Source organism: Syngnathus typhle, linkage group LG5 (assembly GCF_033458585.1).
Source record: "Syngnathus typhle isolate RoL2023-S1 ecotype Sweden linkage group LG5, RoL_Styp_1.0, whole genome shotgun sequence".
NCBI classification, from domain to species: domain Eukaryota; kingdom Metazoa; phylum Chordata; class Actinopteri; order Syngnathiformes; family Syngnathidae; genus Syngnathus; species Syngnathus typhle.
In genome coordinates, this window is record NC_083742.1 from 7,075,001 (window position 1) to 7,092,040 (window position 17,040).

A 17,040-nucleotide genomic window follows, 5' to 3' on the forward strand; every position below is an offset into this window, starting at 1 on the left:
CCTGCTTTTTCCACCGCACTCTCGCTATTTATCCTCCCACTCCCTTCTCTTTCTTTGTTGGTATCGCTCCCTACATTTGCTTTGAATGTCTTTCCTTCTTAATCTTACTCAGATCATCACGGCTTGATAGTAGAAAGCTCAGGATGATGCTTTGATGAACTCACTCAAGATTCTTTTTGTCCCATATGCTGTATGGTAGTGGACATGTCTGCTTGATAGTAAAGTCGAACATACTTTGATGGATTGTCAGATAATAGAACTGGAGTGCTCTGCTTGTGTCAAGTTTGTTTATCCTGCTGTGTAAATACCAAATTATATAAGTCAATGAACAGTAAAACATGGTTTATTATACAGTGGCACGTTGACTTACAAGTTTTCCAAATCAAGCTCGTAGCTCAATTTACTTGTATACCAAATTATTCACACTTTGAAAACCCCCACCAGAATTGTAGGTGGGCTGGAGTATATCATAATGGTCTTTTGTGTGATAGCCACCCTGAACCAGTTAATTGCAGGTATATGAAATTAAATTTCCCCATTGAATAGAATGGACTCTGTGTATGGCAAGTCATGACATTTTACGAGGTTTATTCCAAGCTACCAGAACACCATTTGGAGGTAAAATAACCTTAAAATTAGGTTAACGTGGGTTTTCCCTGCTGTCCATGCGAGGCAGTTTGACGTGATATCGGTCACTAAGTTTCCATATCTTCATTCTGCAGTTAATTGCCTGTCATGATATTTTATCATTGGTTGTCTTTCATTTTTTCATAAACTCATTTGGTGCATGAACTCAGATTTGTTGCATCTGCACCATAGAATGTGACAACACCATGGTCCCGCTGGTCTGAATCATTTAAGAAATGATTGCATGAGCCAAGGCGACTGAGGCTTACTGCTGTTCTTAGCCACAGCAACCATCTTATTTTCATACTTTTGGTCCCACACACACTTATGTAGACCGTCTCCTTGTTGGTTGGACATTTTACAGAACATCACTGCAGCTGACGGGTGAGCCGAATGTCCTCAATAAATTTGCCTTTTGAAGACAATTCCAAAAACACGTGAGTAGTCAAACATGTAAATGTTAATGCAGAAGCAATAAAGTCCACTTTTCGAGCGATCGGTTTAACCTTTATTGCATTCGTGTTCATCCAAACAGCTGCTAAACTATTGCAAAACAAGTGTCATCCTGACTTTGAGGTAGAACAAAAACAAGATTTTTTTTTTAATAATTGAAATGCAAAGTGTCTGTCTGGTTTTTAGTTGGGACTGTATGATTTTATTTGCATGTGGAGGGAGTCATGGTCCGTTTGCTTGCCTGAGCAGGAGCTGCTAAAGCTGTCTGCCGCCATCCATTATGGTGACGTTTGTGACACAACTGGACTGGCGAGGAAGGAAGCTGAAGACCGTGGGCCATCAATCATCACATTGTGACACACACACACACACGCACGCACACGCACGCACACACACACGGTTGGCTACATACACACAGGTGTGCACGTATACGCTGTAAACACTACGAATGAGTTCACAGATGGTTAACATGCCCTCAAACTTGGCTTTTAGAAAGCATGTGTGGGAACGCCCCTGCCCTCCAGTGCAGCATGTTAGTGGCTAGCACCGATTGGACCCATCTGGATCTCACATTCGGGGTCAGCTGAGGTACAACGAATGATGAATTCAATTGACAAAAGTGATTTGAATCGAAGCCTGTAATAATTTAAACAAGATGCAAAACCCACAACATCTCCCCTCTGTATCTAAAGCACACATGACACAACATGACATCATTTACTGTATTAGAATTTCTTCTCATGTCAAATGTTTATTGGAACATTTTTTAACCCAAAGTTGTTCTCCATTGCCTTCTTAAGTTCCGCAGCACGTTCCACAATGAAACAATCATCGTTTGCATCCAAATGTGACACAGGTTCCAGATGGTAATGTTTGTCAAATGTAACCTATGGCTACGACTCCTACTACTTGAAAATATGCTAATATAGTGTGTTGAAAAGTATCCACATGGATCAAGCCAATAAAGCAAAATCTTTTCAAATCAATTTAAAATCAAGAGTTCCTTTAAGTCACCTAACTCATCCTGCCTGTGGATATGATTAAAACCATTTGTGCATACATGAAGTATTACTCTTTGGTGTTTAATTACAGTCACTCATATTCACAGTTGACCTGGCATGCACACTAGAACACTATATAAGTATGATTGTTTCCAGATTTGTGCACAGGAGGATTTCTCCACCATGTTAGCATGTAAAAGTATTTTGAAAACGGTCCACACTCCAGTGTCAGTCTCACGTCGTCGTCACTTGTATGTATATTGTGTACTATGTCTTGTCACCGTGGGATAGTGGGAACGTAATTTCGATTTCTTTGTGTCTTGGCATGTGAAGAAATTGGCAATAAAGCAGACTTTGACTTTGACTTGAAGCCACTTACTTGCTGTATTGTGTTTCCATGCCATTTAAACACTATCTATAGCGGGCATTTCTCAGTAACTCAGAAAACGTAATTACACCAAAGTACTGTGAACATCTCATCCAATCATGAATGTCATTACAATGAAAATCAATAAATATCACTTGCATATATGTGTTTGCCTTTTCTTTTGCTCACGAAAATGAACATTTCGGACACACCAATGTGCAGTATTTTTTAAGTACTTGACCAAATCCAAATTTAGAGTTATGGCTTCTTGACTGTAGTATCTTCCTGTGTTTCAACATTCCAGGCAGAACTGAGGTCTACTGGGAAAGGTGCAGTGTAGTTACAAAAAGTAAGAAGACATGAAGCAAAAAAAATAAATAAATAAAGGTCCCCAACTTACTCTTACTTACTACCCCTAGTGTGTGTTATATATGAATGAAGGTGCATAAATGTCAATAAATAACTAAATACACAAGCATAAATGACATGTAAGTTGATGGGAGAATCTGCGTAGTCTGTGCAACTGAGCACGTTTTCACTCGTACATACGTAGAAGAATATGGGAAAATCCACACAGTGTTTAAGATTCAGGTTCCAGTGGAACTTGCTAAGGCTGACCTCTCGGTGTTCTACATTGAGCTGACTGCAAAACTCACCCAATAACATCTTCTTCCCGGGTGTCTGCCTGATTTTGATTTATAAAGAAATATTTCATTTTTTTACGTCTGTGTGTGAGAGTTTGTGTTATGTGTGCATGCCTGCGTGTGGGTAGACAGGGAAATTTGTGAATTTCTGCTCTGGTCTGTTGAGGCTGAATCTAGGTGCAATGTATTTACAGTACAGTGTTGTGCTGAGTTGTGGGGGTGTGGGAAAGCGATCACAGTGGACTTCAGAGAGAACTGAGGAAGAATGAGGAAATTGCAGACAGATAGGCCTAATGGTGGTGCTGAGGGAGTAGATTGGAGGGCCAACAGCTGCTAGCCATCCATCTGAAACCAGCCAAGGAAAGCTTGACTGGAGCGGACTGCTCAGTCTTGAAATATTTCGACTTAACCTTCTTGGGATGAGAAACTTTCTTTCTCAGAAGAGCCATTAATGTTACGATATATAGTTTGTGTGTGAAGACAGAGGTGTGCACCTTACATTTTCACCCAAATTAACATGACGTGTGGCAGATGAGTTAATTTTCTTACATCATGAGTAAATTTTTTTACATTATGAATATCCACAGCTATGTTTATTTTATAATTTAAGGACAAGGGTTACTTTGAACAACCTTTTTCATTTAAAATGTGTTTTTGAATGTCAATTTGTCATAATAATGTCTGACTACAAGGACATGGTGTTTTTCTTTTACGCTCGTAAACATCCAAACAACGGCATCATCTGCTGTCCAGATTGCTCATCTAATTTAAGTATTTTGTCATAAGTGAAAAGAAAATGTTCTCAGTATACAAACATTTTGAAAACCAGTGTAGAAATCGAGAGTTTTTCAAGACAGCTCTATAATATAAAATCTCTTTTGTTTCTGCCATCATAACAACTGGTAATGGGTCCAGAATATGCGTACCATAACTCTCCCTCTCCCTTGATGCAGGCTGCACAGTGGCGCTATAGGTGCATGTATGAGGTACGGATTTAGCCATCTAATTGGTTTTGCATTTCCCAAAGGAGAGCAAAAATGTACATTGTAAACTCCTATTTAGATGTGACTTAGATATAGTCCACCAACACTATATATATATATATATACAATAAAGTGCCACTTAGAGTCAAATGTAACTGATTTTCATGGGATTGATCATGTTATGTAAGCATAAAAAGATACAATGATTCATAATCCTCCAAAGCTAGGAATTTTTTTTATTGTCATATTTAATTATATGACACAAACCTTATAAAGGGTTTTTGGCTTTCGACTGAATGTTGCTATCGTTCTACTACGATTTTCATGGGATTGATCATGTTATGTAAGCATAAAAAGATACAATGATTCATAATCCTCCAAAGCTAGGAATTTTTTTTATTGTCATATTTAATTATATGACACAAACCTTATGAAGGGTTTTTGGCTTTCGACTGAATGTTGCTATCGTTCTACTACTCGAGGAGGGAGCGGGTATGGTTGTAACACTTTTTGCTTCAGGATCATTCACTTGCTTTTGAGTCTGAGATCTCAAATTTGAATCCAAATAACCCACATTGGTTTACTATAAATGGCACGAATTGAAATGTCTCTAAAAATATCACATTCCTCATGAGGTGATGTGGAAGACACGGTGGTTCCAGCAGGTAGGGGTAGGTTGTATATGCTGGGTGAAACTGTAACAATTAATCAAAATGCAAAGGCCAAACTTTCGGATATATAATGTAATATGTAATATAAATAAAATGCAATTAAATATTATTTGTCACAATCGTGTGCCCAGAATGTCAAACCCCAAAGCAGAGCCGGAACACAAATGAGAACTAACGCTGTATTATTGAAACAAGGGGGCTGGAGAACATGAACAAGCCAAATACTACAAACAAAAAACTACCTCAGCAAAAGATTAACACAAAAACAACAAACAGGCGCAAATGCAAATGACATAATGGGAGCAGGACACTGGAACAATCCTGAGCAAAACTATAGTAACAAGTGCACAACGCGAACAAAGGACTAAGAATTGTCCCAAATTATGCTTATACACAAAAACAATGACGAACTAAGCTTGACTACACATGAAACAGTATAACTGTACACGATTGATCCAGGACACAAGCAAGAAGCAATAATATATATTTTTTTTTGTCAAAATCTGCTGTTCTCTATTTGTTAATGTTTTACAAGTGACACTGACTGCTGTGAAAAAGGGCCATTAGCAAAGCAAAGCGAGTGGGGACTTTTGCACCGTACTGTATATGCTAACATATGCATGTGCACACAAAACCCCACTTTACCTTCAGCACAGGCAGCCGCACATATGCACACAATCAAGTGTGAATGCATGCAAGCACACACACACTTCGCATTAGATACACACTCACAAACTCACAACTTCTAACCTCACTGTGGTCTCACACAGCAGGCCTGCCATAAATCAATAGGCAGGATCGTGTCTGCCAGTTAGACTAAACAAGAGCATTTGTGAGGATTTGCTCTCGCCCATTAATCATCTTGACAGCTTAAAAAACACATTTCCCCTTTAATGACTGTATTTGGATAATCAGCTCTCTTCCCTTCACGCCCTCTCCTTGGCTTCAACTGCTATATGGGAAGGTTTTTTTTTAAATTCCATAAGCGCTATGATTACTTAGGGAGCTTGTGGGTAATATACAATGATTGAAGAAAGGTAAAGGAGGAGGCAATAAAGGTGAGGAAGGCTCTCACTACATCTGAAAGGGTTCACAAAATGAGTAAAAATAATCACACTGCCTGTTGGAACTTAATCTTACTCTTATTCCATAAACCACAAGGACTCCGCTAATATAAACTTGAGTGTGAATGTGTGTACTAGTGAGTCACTCTTAGACTAAATTAAACACAGAGATCCGATGGAAAGCCCTGAATCACGGACAACAACAACCAACATTTTAATGAGTCACATTTGTTTGAATTATGTTGAAAATGTGTGACCTGAAAGTCTTATTTGATGTTAGTACACAGATTAAATTTAATTTAATAAACAAAGTCAAAGGTCAATATTTTCTCACACAAGATTACTAATATAGAGGGTTATCAAACCAACACTCTGTAGTAGATTAAGATAAATGCTAAGGAACTAGATTATTTATTTGTTATTTTTCCCTTTTGTATAAACAGTATTTTTTCCTCAGAAGTCTGGTTTGCCTCATACTGTTTGCCTCCATGGTAAGTCAATTACTTTTATTACTTTACTTTGTATCGAATATCCCATTATGCTTGTCTTTTCTGGTGCAAGGCTCTAAACTATAAGGCGCATAACCTGTGTGCCCTGTCCTCTAGTTTAGCAGATGATGATTGTGATCATAATGGTACCGAATATCTTCAGGGAAGAATTAAAACAGAGCTAGAAACTATAATAAATAAAGTGGCTGCATTACAAGTGCAGACTGTGCAAAATTGGAACTCAAACCCAAATTGTCAGTCAGAGCATGAATCAGAACTATCTGAACTTCTCCTCATTTCCTGCCAGGTCACGCTCATTTCCGAAGACTTGTGACATAGTTGTTGCAATTTCTCGACAAATGGAATCCAGATGGATACAGAGTGCACTGTTAGCACTGCACTATATCATAACTCACAGTCTTCCATCCTCCCCAGGTACGTGTACGGGCTGTTAATATTGACAAACACCAATGGATTTGGGGGCAACTACAACAGCAGAGTTTTCCACGTTGAAGCAAATTAAGTTTAATTTTATTTACACAGGATAAGTGCTTGTCATGAAATCTCAAAGAACCAAATATCGAGTCCACTTGACAATGGGACTAGGAATAGCCATTATTGTTGTTGGTTGGAACAAGCTGTTTTCCATCCATGCATCCATGCATCCATGCATCCATGCATCCATCCATCCATGCATCCATGCATCCATCCATCCATCCATCCATCCATCCATCCATCCATCCATCCATCCATCCATCCATCCATCCATCCATCCATCCATCCATCCATCCATCCATCCATCCATCCATCCATCCATCCATCCATCCATCCATCCATCCATCAACCTACCTACCTACCATCTGAACCGCTTTGGTCACGGGGGTCGCGGGCGTGATGGAGCCTATCCCAGCGTTCTATGGGTACATGCCAAACTGGTTGCCAATTGCAGGGCACACATAGTTATTATAAAGTCTTTATTAACTATCCAGATAATTTTGATATTCTTATTTGTAAAGCCAATTGCACACTGAGCCCAAACTGAATTATCAAGCCATGTGTGGGGTTCAGCAACAATTATGATGATTTATAACTTGTCCCCATGGAGAATTGTTTATTAAATACAGTTTATTTTGTTACATTATTTTTATCATGATTCATTCGACAATACAGTTCATTTTTTTAATTTAAAAACATTGCTTGTCACAGAGTGAAATAAAACTCATAAGACAAGGTACAATTGCATCTTTCTAACTTGGTGCAGTTGTACAAGACAGCAGTACAAGAGGCTGTTAGGATTGGAAGAGGGCTGTTGGAAGAGTCGGTCGCAGAGTTATGCAGAGACAGAACAGACTTTGTGTGACAGAGCTTGACGAGGGATGTGTTCACGCCATCTGGCCCGCTTTAACACTGTGGTCACTGTCTGATGCCAAAAGCTCTGTACTGGGTCCTGATGTTAAACACAGAGGTGGTAGTCATGGAGTTGAGGTTAATGTTTTGTTTCAGAGACACGGATAGTGAGACATAGACAGGAGGAAAAAAAGGAGCCCCCTTGTCTGTGTTTCCCTCTCTGGCTCTGTCCTGGCTGTCAGCAGCATTGGTGAGTTGAGTAAGAGCTGGCTCTAATTGAAGAGCCGCTCCACACCCTGTCGTCATTAATCACCGGCGCTGTCAACTGGCTGCTCGGGACCTCACAGTGGCACTCTGCAGTGTCTCGGCATCTCACAGGGGGGAAAATATTAGTCCTCTCCATCACCATCTGTCACAGTTACTTTGATTTTAACTATCAATCTTTTTCCTGGTACTGCAGTGATATCATTCACTCTTCATAACAGATAGAGGTTATTGAAGTATGACCTCTGCCAAGTGTGAAAGGTGATATTTTTGCTGTTTGGTTAGCTTTGTTTGTTGCAAGGCAATTTAAAGGAAATGTTTAATGTTCAGAGGTCGGCACATTTACATTTGGTGCCAATGTGGATACAGAAATTTCAATCGTTAGTCCAATTGATCGATTCATAACAACAACAAATATATGCAAACGGGTTGTAATTTCTTGTTACGTCATGATCAAATGAAAACTGGTAAGGTCCCATTATTTTATGTCATCATCCTTAAAGGAATGTCAACCCCATGTCAACCCCAACATTGAACATCTGATTAATGTTTTGTATGTAGAATATGAATTAAACTGGCAAAATCCACCGTTTTGATCCATCTCAGGGGGCGGCCATTTTGCCACTCGCTGTTGACTGAAAACGACATCATAATTGCCGGGTCTTGGGCCACAACCAATCAAAGCTCAGCAACAGAACACTGGTGAGCTCGTTGTGACCTGAGACTTGACAACAGTGATGTCATTTTCAATTGACAGTAAGTGGCAAAATGTCCGCCCGCCTAAGAAGGATAAAAACAGGTGAATTTTGCTGCCTCTATCATAGGAACCTATTGCAGCCAATCCCCAAAAATTATTTCTGACGTTTTTGTGTGGTCTTTACTGACTTACTGGAAGCTATATGTAATACAGTAAATACATTTTACAAATGGAACAAGAACTTGATACTGCAAAACAGTCCAAAAAGTAATTTTTGTTTTAGTAAATGAGCGGTGCTGTTTTATGGTATAAAAACAACAGAAATTCTGAGACCTGCCTCACATGTCAACTACTGCAGACAAAGGATCGAGGCTGAGTACACATACTTCTACAAGCACACAAGCCCCACACAGGCAACATAAATGGAGTGTGTGGGTGTTGACTCAGCTGCAAGAGAGTGTGTGGGGGGAGATAGATGGCGAAGACTGATGAGCAAGGGAATAGGGAGAATAGTGAAGCATTTGATGAACGAGTGCAAACCAGCAACAGTGAAATTAATTCCACCTCCAGACATGATTGAAAGTTCTCCCCCCTATGTGACCTCTGCTGTAAACCATTTCCTACCAGCTCAGCTTGTCAGCTGTACCTGCAATTTGTGACATTCCTTTTTATAACCTAGATCACAATGTACAATTTAATTCAATGTAATGTGTAATTTTTACTTCAGTACGAGGTGGCCTTGTACTTCTGCAACACAACTATAGGGGGCAACACAATCCAGTGTATTTACAGTGGCATCATGATGAGAACTTGGAAAAACAGACAGCAAATACACAAATGTAATATTTTTGCATTAGCTTGCCTTCACCAAATTTAAAATTCCATCAAAACTGAGTCAGTAGCTGGAGGAGTGCAGATGGAGACTTCTATTCAAGTGGAGTGGGTTGCTCCACTTCCTATATAAAAAAAAAATCAGTGTAATGTCCCAAAGTGCTGCCCAGACTGGTGATCAGGGCGCTGTGACCTTGCTGGTGAGGCAGGGGCTGCTTGTGGTTTGGGAGGGTCATCCATTTTGTTAATGGTCCTGTCAAGTGACACCTGTGCTTGCCTTTCCCTGTCTGGAGTGCTAATGAACCGCGAGAGAGGAGGAGTCTGGGAGTCGGGGTCAATAGCCACCTCGGAGACTCTTTGCCATCGTCACCGACAGCATGCCAGCCAAATAGAGTGGAGAGACAGATATATTATCAGCACCCAAATACGCCAATAGAAGACGAACTGGCTCTTTCCTTTAAAATTAGTGTCGCTACAAAAACCCAGTCAGTGTTGCTAACATACAGAAATGCAGAGAGAAAAATAATAATAATAATAATAATAATAAGGTTCCTCACTTTAGAATGGAAGCCTCCATGCTCAAAGTTCCAGTCCATTTTTTTTCCCAGGCAAGGTATCAGGACTTTGATGACTATTGTTCTAATAACCACATCTCTTTGGTCATTTATGGCCTTTGTGTTGCAGGTCCATTTGTTAGAGTGAGGTGATCCTGAGTCTCCCTCAAGTCATTATTGAAATCCCAGTGACCCAGTGGCCACGCCACTCCACCATCCGCTCTGCTGAGAAGACTGTTTTGGGGCCTCACAAACAGGAATCAGCAATTAAAAGCTGCACTCTAGTCAACAAAAGCAATGTCGGTGAGTGATGGAGGGAGGAGGGCTGGCAGGAGGAGGAGGGATGGAAGTCCTCAGCTAACAGTGCTAATGTGACCCAGGATGCCCTCTCTGGGACAGCCCTGTCAACTGATATGCGCCATGAAATATTACACACAGCCCCGCATAGAACAGCTGGAATTATGAATAGACCTATTTAAGTGCAATGAAGACAGACTGAGTACTCAACAACTGCTCAATTGCATGATATCGTGTATAAATATACTTAAGAATGAGGGAAAACAAGTCAAATGCAATCAAGTATCATTTATTTAATAAAATAAGACTTTCCCAGGTTGGTGGAATATTACAGTCTATTAACAGATTTGACCTCTGGTCTTCTTATGTTTGTACCATTTGTGACCCCAAATCAATGCCCCACATGAAGGCTTGAAAAAATATTACATCTTTGCATATTTACAAATAAAAATAATTTTCACTGACATGCACGTCTCCAGAGTCTGAATAAGCATTCAAAGATGAATAAAGTAAACCTTAGGAGAGTTAAAGACATAATCGAGAATAAAGCATTATAGTCCATCTTTATCATGGTGCAACATTTTTAGAGCGTGTACTAGCCATTACGGTAATATATGTACTTCAATCATTCTAGATTTTTGAGTAACTGTTTTTTTTTTTTTGGACAGGAATAAAAATCCCCCAGAGTTGAAGCAAGCGCATGTGAAAAAAATAAATACAGAATCTCCGTTTTGGGTGACATCAAAAAAAGAAAAGATACAAATAATAAAATCGAGAGATGAAAAACAATTTCATCATTTTCAAGCTTTGCTTATTGGTATCATTAATAGCTTTATGTCTATTAGATCTGTGTGGCTTCCAAACATCACCAGTCGCAGTTGTGAGGCTAACAGGTGGTATTCCCGACAGGCTGACCATCAAGAATGATGCCCTGACTGCTGAAGATTCTTCTGCGAGCAGTCTATCTTCGGGATTGCTCCGGAGAGTTCAAGATGGTTCTCGCAGACGGTGAAAGTCACTGCTATTTGTGATATCACGGGTATCCGAGGGCAGAGGCCGAGCCTAGTCTCTGACTGTAGAGAGCGTAAGGGGAGTAATAAGCTGAAGATGAAGGTATGGATGGCATGGGAAGGCCAGGTGCTCCAGGCAGGTGGGATTTGCCATAGGGGTGGTAGCGGGCCAGGCCCAAGCCAGGGGACCCTCGGAGAGAGAAGGAGCCGGGCAGGGAGCCCGGACTGCTGTGCGGCGGGAGGTGAAGATGGCAGGAGGCAGTCGATGAAATGGACGAAGGGTACGCTGACAAGAGTTTACTCTCCACCATCCCAGGTAAAGCTGTGTGGGTACGCAAGTGGGCGAGGAGCTCCTCTGAAGTGGCAAATCTCTTGTCACAGGGACCTCCGACAGACACCCAGTTACAGGCGTGTGGTAACGGCTCATTGGGAAGCATGAAACCATAAGTGTAGAGCGGGTGCGACAGAGAGGGCGTGGTGCTGGAAGACAAGGCGCTAGAGTGCAAGGAGTGCAGGTGGTGCGAAGGGTAGACCAGGGGAAAGCCAGACTTGAGACTTGAGGGGTCATGGACGCAGGTGGAACAGTTATTTCCTCCCAAGTGGGCTGCATTAGGGTAAGTCAAACAATAAGGGTCCCGGCACAAGCCCTGCATCAAGGACGGCGGTGAGGCTCCGGTCAGCGGACTGGAACTAGGGTGTTTACTTGGAAGTCCTAACCCCAGACTAGACTTGGTAGGGTCCAAGCCAGGAACAAACTGTGATGGGTAACCTGCATAGGCTCCCACGATGGACCCATGGTAGCCCATTGAAGCAGGAGGCAATGGAAAAACAGAATGTCCTGGCTTAAAGGGGGAGACAGGTGCGATGTGGCCAGAGACCAGGTTACCCTGAGAGGCCTGTGTGTCGGCCTTGCTCTCAGGCCGTGGACTACTGGCAGAGCTGGCATTACTGGAGTTGGCGCTGGCCCGTATGTGGCTGGAGTTGGCCAACTGAGCCCCGTCCATTACCGACTTAGCTGCATCTGAGTCCTTTTTGTCTCCACTGCTGTTAATGTCCGAGCTGGGCTGCTCCAAACTGGCAGGCTTGTCCATGTGTGAGGCCTGTGAGTGTGCCAGTGGTTGTGCGGATGGGGAATGACTTTGTGTATGAGGCTGGCTCTGAATGTGAAGCTGAGGGGAGCATGGTGATTTGGAATGGGGTGGGAAAGATGGACAAGAAACACTGCCGCCGCTCGAGGTTCCGTTGGCCACCCTGAAAGTTTTATCTGAAGACCCCTTGGACACTTGAACTTCTTTACGACATTCGCCCGATGACTTGGAGTAAGGTTTGAAGCTGGACTTGTCCTCCGAGGAGTGGTGCTGCTCTCCAGACTTGGATGATCGGCTCGTGGACTCTTTGTCTCCTAAACTGCCGGAGGAGAGGGAGGCAAGCTTGGAAGAGGAGGGAGGGTCCGGTTTGCCAATTTGAGAGCATGTCTGAGCCAGCAAAGCTAATGGACTCTTTTTGGCATCCAGCTAAGGAAAGGAAAAAAAAAGAGAATATTTTGTGATATTAAAACTTTTAAGTTTCATTGTAATCTCCTTTAAATGTCCAACATGGGGACATTTTATATCACATTAATTAAAACTGTGTGGACGCTCTACTATCATACATTATCACAGAGAAAAGTCATGAACATCTCATTATTGTGCAACTTCAAAAAGCATATGCAAAAGGAATTGAAGCTAAGAAAAGGAATCTTGATCAATGGAAAAAAAAAGTATCACCTTTAATTTATTGATTAAGTAAATCGTTTTTCTTTTTTAAATATATAGTCTCCGATCAAGGTTATCATTTAGTTTGAAGGTTTGTTTTTGTGTTTGCCTCTCACCTCGATGCTGACTGGTGCGGACTGAAGGGGTTGAAGGTACTCCGGGTGGAGCAAGTGGCCGCTGTGCGCCGTCAACATCTTTACAATCCTGATCGGGAGCCTTTTGGCCTGACGTGACGGGTCTAACGGAGACTTGGCTCTGCACGCAGGCGGGGTTTCCACTCCTGTTCGGCGAGAAGCACCACTGTCGACGTTATGATCCTGGGACTGGCTGCGTAAAAACGATCTGGAACCGCTGGTCGGATCTCTCATCGGGGTCCGAACGCGTAAAAGAACGCGGATAATTTTGTGTGCACACCGAACTAAAAATCATTTACCAGATCCGTTCATGATCAAATTCATCCGAAGAGAATTCAATAATCCAAATAAGGCTTGTGCGCAGTGCGGAACCAATCAGTTGCCTATAGATATATAAATGACATCCTTTAAGAGGCTCCTCACTGTTCTAGCTAGTTGAGTATTCCTCGATCCAGTTCTCAAAATGTAAAATCACTTGTGTTAAGAATATTCCCGAGGAGAAAGAAAGAAGGTGAAGGTGCTGCGACGTGCGAGTTCTTCGTCCGACTGCTGTAGCTTGTCCCCTTTGCGAGTTCCTGCACATCTCCAAGGGGAGGGGCGCTGTTTCTAAGCAGTCGGTCACCGCCCAATAACGAAGCTTCGTTGCTCAATAGAGGCGCGGTTTAGCTTATGGGCCTCACCCTCATGCAAAATGTGACTTCAACAAACCACACGCATGATTTACACACAATACCTCAACTCCAAAAGGTAAAAATGAATGATGCTTTGAAAGTCATTTTAGAAGAAAAAGTATTCTGCGATATGCAACGTCTTGCTACTCTAATGATAAATCTGACAAACTTGAAATTGACCCCCCCTCCCACACACACACACACACACAGACGCACACTGAAAAACAAAAAACAAACCACCACACCATATAACAGTGCGGGCAGTTTAATGTGCAATCATTCCTCCACTATCATGATTGATGATTTTAATGATACAACTTTATCTGATTTATAGACTCAAAAGAGACTGCTATGTTTAGGATTGTGTGGGAATTTTGACATCCAAACCCTAACTTTAATTATGACTAGAAAAAAGATCGAACATATTCAAGATTTGTTCTTTCAACACTGCAACTTTATTCTCATAATTTTAGGACATTCCCTAAATCTGTGGCGTCAGACTGCTTTATAATAAAGTTTATGTTCTGAAGCTTAGCAACCAACCCCTGTATTTAATTAATTCTGACATATACTTGATATTAATATCGTAAGTTGTCTTCCAGTCTTTAATTCATCAAAAGGGATGCATTCCATCCTCGTGATTCAACTTTATTTTTTTTGTGATAGTGAATACAAACTCCCAAAAGTTTTAAAGGCCCAATCTGCCCTTTTCAGCTTTTAGTGGATAAACAAAGAATAGCCCCCATTCATTTTCCTCATAGAAGAACTAGATCTTTTAATGAATTCTTGTTAGAACATCTATTTCACCCACAGATCCAGAGTCAGTTTCTATATATTACATTGAATCATCACCTTTCCTTTGAGTTTTTACAGGTAAATATGTGAGGCGTTTCACACTTTCGTCATCACCAACCGAACATGTGTATGAGACACCTCTTTATTAGAAAAGCAGCGACTGTTTATCGGCAGCTGAGAGGCGAGGCAGCGTCACTCGGTTGTCACTCAACGGCGTCACTGTTCGACCTGTCATCATCGGGCTTAGCCTTCATTCATCGCCCACACGTCGCCACTCACGCCTCAGCAGCTTTCAGAGATCCAAGACACTCTGCGCGCAGAACATGCATGCCAGGTTTAGTGCGCACGTTGTCTGTCGCTGCCTTGTTGAGACAAGTAAACAGGTGACCCTCAAAGTGAGATTCACTCGGAGAGCCTATTGTGAATTTCAAACACGTACGACTGACGGTTAATGTGTGAGCTTTTCGACTCATGTAGTCACCCCCTTGTTAAAAGGGCGAGTGTCTGCAGTGTGGGTGGGGTTGCACATGCAAGAGAAGGGACTGAGGTGGGTGTTTAAAAGTAGACCAAAGAGGTGGGGATTGGGAAAAGTCAGACAAAGGCAGTGAGAGAATGAAACAAGGGGAGGGCTCAAACAACAGAGAGGAACTGCTTTCATGTGGTCCTTCACGCAGGCTGGTAACAGCTGTTTTGGCATGTTGATGACGGATGGCTGTTTCCTGTTGTGGATATTTTAAAAGGGACAGCCTTTTCTCAGCATGTTCGGGTCCTTGCCAGCCCTCGGGCCATTTCCATGCTTCTCTAGGGCCGTATCAAAGCAATGTGTTTGGCCGGGACAGAGCGCAAACAAAGCCCACAGGATGAGGCTGACTGAGGCTCACGAGGAGCGAGGAGGGCCGGACCCTCCGTGTCCCTGTGATCCTAAGATTTATAGAGCAGCTGAGGCTTGTAATGGACGCCATAGCTCTGTGGTAGGCCCTAATTCATCCTGGTGTTGAAAGGCTGCTGTTTGTCTGACTCCACAGTATATATTTGTAACACTGACATTAGGCAGCTGAATGGCTCAAGCCAGAAAATCTGCTTGTCTTAACACCGTGTTTGGGCGAGCCAAGACATTTTGTTGCACACATAGGAGTTAGCCTTCTCTGTAGCTCCTTGTGATTCAATGACACAAGCTCATAATAGTCTGTTTATTTGTTTTTGTTGTTGTTGTTGTTGTTTCCCCCTCTAGCTATTATACTCTTTGGTGCATTCACTGGTGCCAGCCAGACACTGTCAGAGTCTGGATGTCGGACTGTACAAAGAGTACGAGAGAGAGAGAGAGAAATGATAAAAGCGCCAGGGAGGCCGAGAAGGGAAAACGAGTGTAAATAACTCCTATTTAATTATCTGTGACTGACTTATGGGGTGTGTGGAATGGGGATAGAGGCCTGAGGCTGGGGCCCTGCTATAGCCCTCATGTTTTCTCCAGCAGCAATAAAACCAAAGGGAAAAAGTGGATTAAGACAGTTTCATGGGGTGTAGCAGACATGGCATTTAGACCCAAACACTTAAAAGGAGCCTTACAGGCAACATTCCAGTCAAGACAGTTGAAACAAAGATTTCCCTGAGCTAAAAGGTCCACAAACAATATCTACACCGTGTAGCCGACGTGTTTACTTGCCATCATTTGTGTTTGTGTGCTTCCCTTTGTGACCTGCACACTAATCCGTGTATAGTGCCAAAACATAGCTGTGCAGACAAACAAAAATGACACGTCACGAGTGTGTGTGGTTACGTTTTTTATTTTGCTCATGCCGTACCTGTGTGTGTGCGTTTGTCAGAGTTACACTTGACAACCCTATCTCATCACTTTAGGAAGAAGATTGTCGTTCTTGTCAAGTTGTCACGTCTCACAAGCTAACTCTCTTATGCACCCGGCCTCCCTGTCGTCTATCTGTCTGCAATATAATCACACTGGGATAATAGCTTCCCCTCTATACTCACAGAATGGAACTTTTATTTCCGTATCCTACGCTGCACAGAGTTCCGCCTGTGTGGACTTGCTGCACCTGAAACGCATTCGCAGATACACATAGGGCGCACATTGCCCAAATGATGTGCGACTCAAGTTCTCTCTGTACAGTCTTTAATAAAAGCGGCCATTGTCCTCTACATGGAGAAGTTATCTCGAGCACGAAGAGAGGAGGGGCTGTCTGGAGGTTTGACTTGTTCTGCCAAACAGTGTCTGTGTCAAATCAGATTTCTTGAATTTTCAGATGAGTCCAGAAGTCATTTATTTTTTTACTGCCTGATGGCAGATAAAGGTTCCCTGTGGTTGAAAAAATATCATAACTTACTTCTCAGCACATTAGGTCATACTTGATACAGTCCTGCTATGGTGGCTGA

General features: G+C 42.1%; 1 protein-coding gene across 1 annotated transcript; it reads right to left on the reverse strand.

The window, feature by feature from the left end:
* Nucleotides 1-10,561: 10,561 nt before the first annotated feature.
* On the reverse strand, nt 10,562-13,763 carry znf703 (zinc finger protein 703). Its single transcript, XM_061278902.1, has 2 exons — nt 13,169-13,763; nt 10,562-12,812 (listed from the first exon to the last, which is right to left on the reverse strand). Exons 1-2 carry the CDS (start codon nt 13,418-13,420, stop codon nt 11,322-11,324), a joined length of 1,743 nt encoding a protein of 580 aa, XP_061134886.1. The 5' UTR covers nt 13,421-13,763; the 3' UTR covers nt 10,562-11,321.
* Between the last annotated feature and the right edge of the window lie 3,277 nt (nt 13,764-17,040).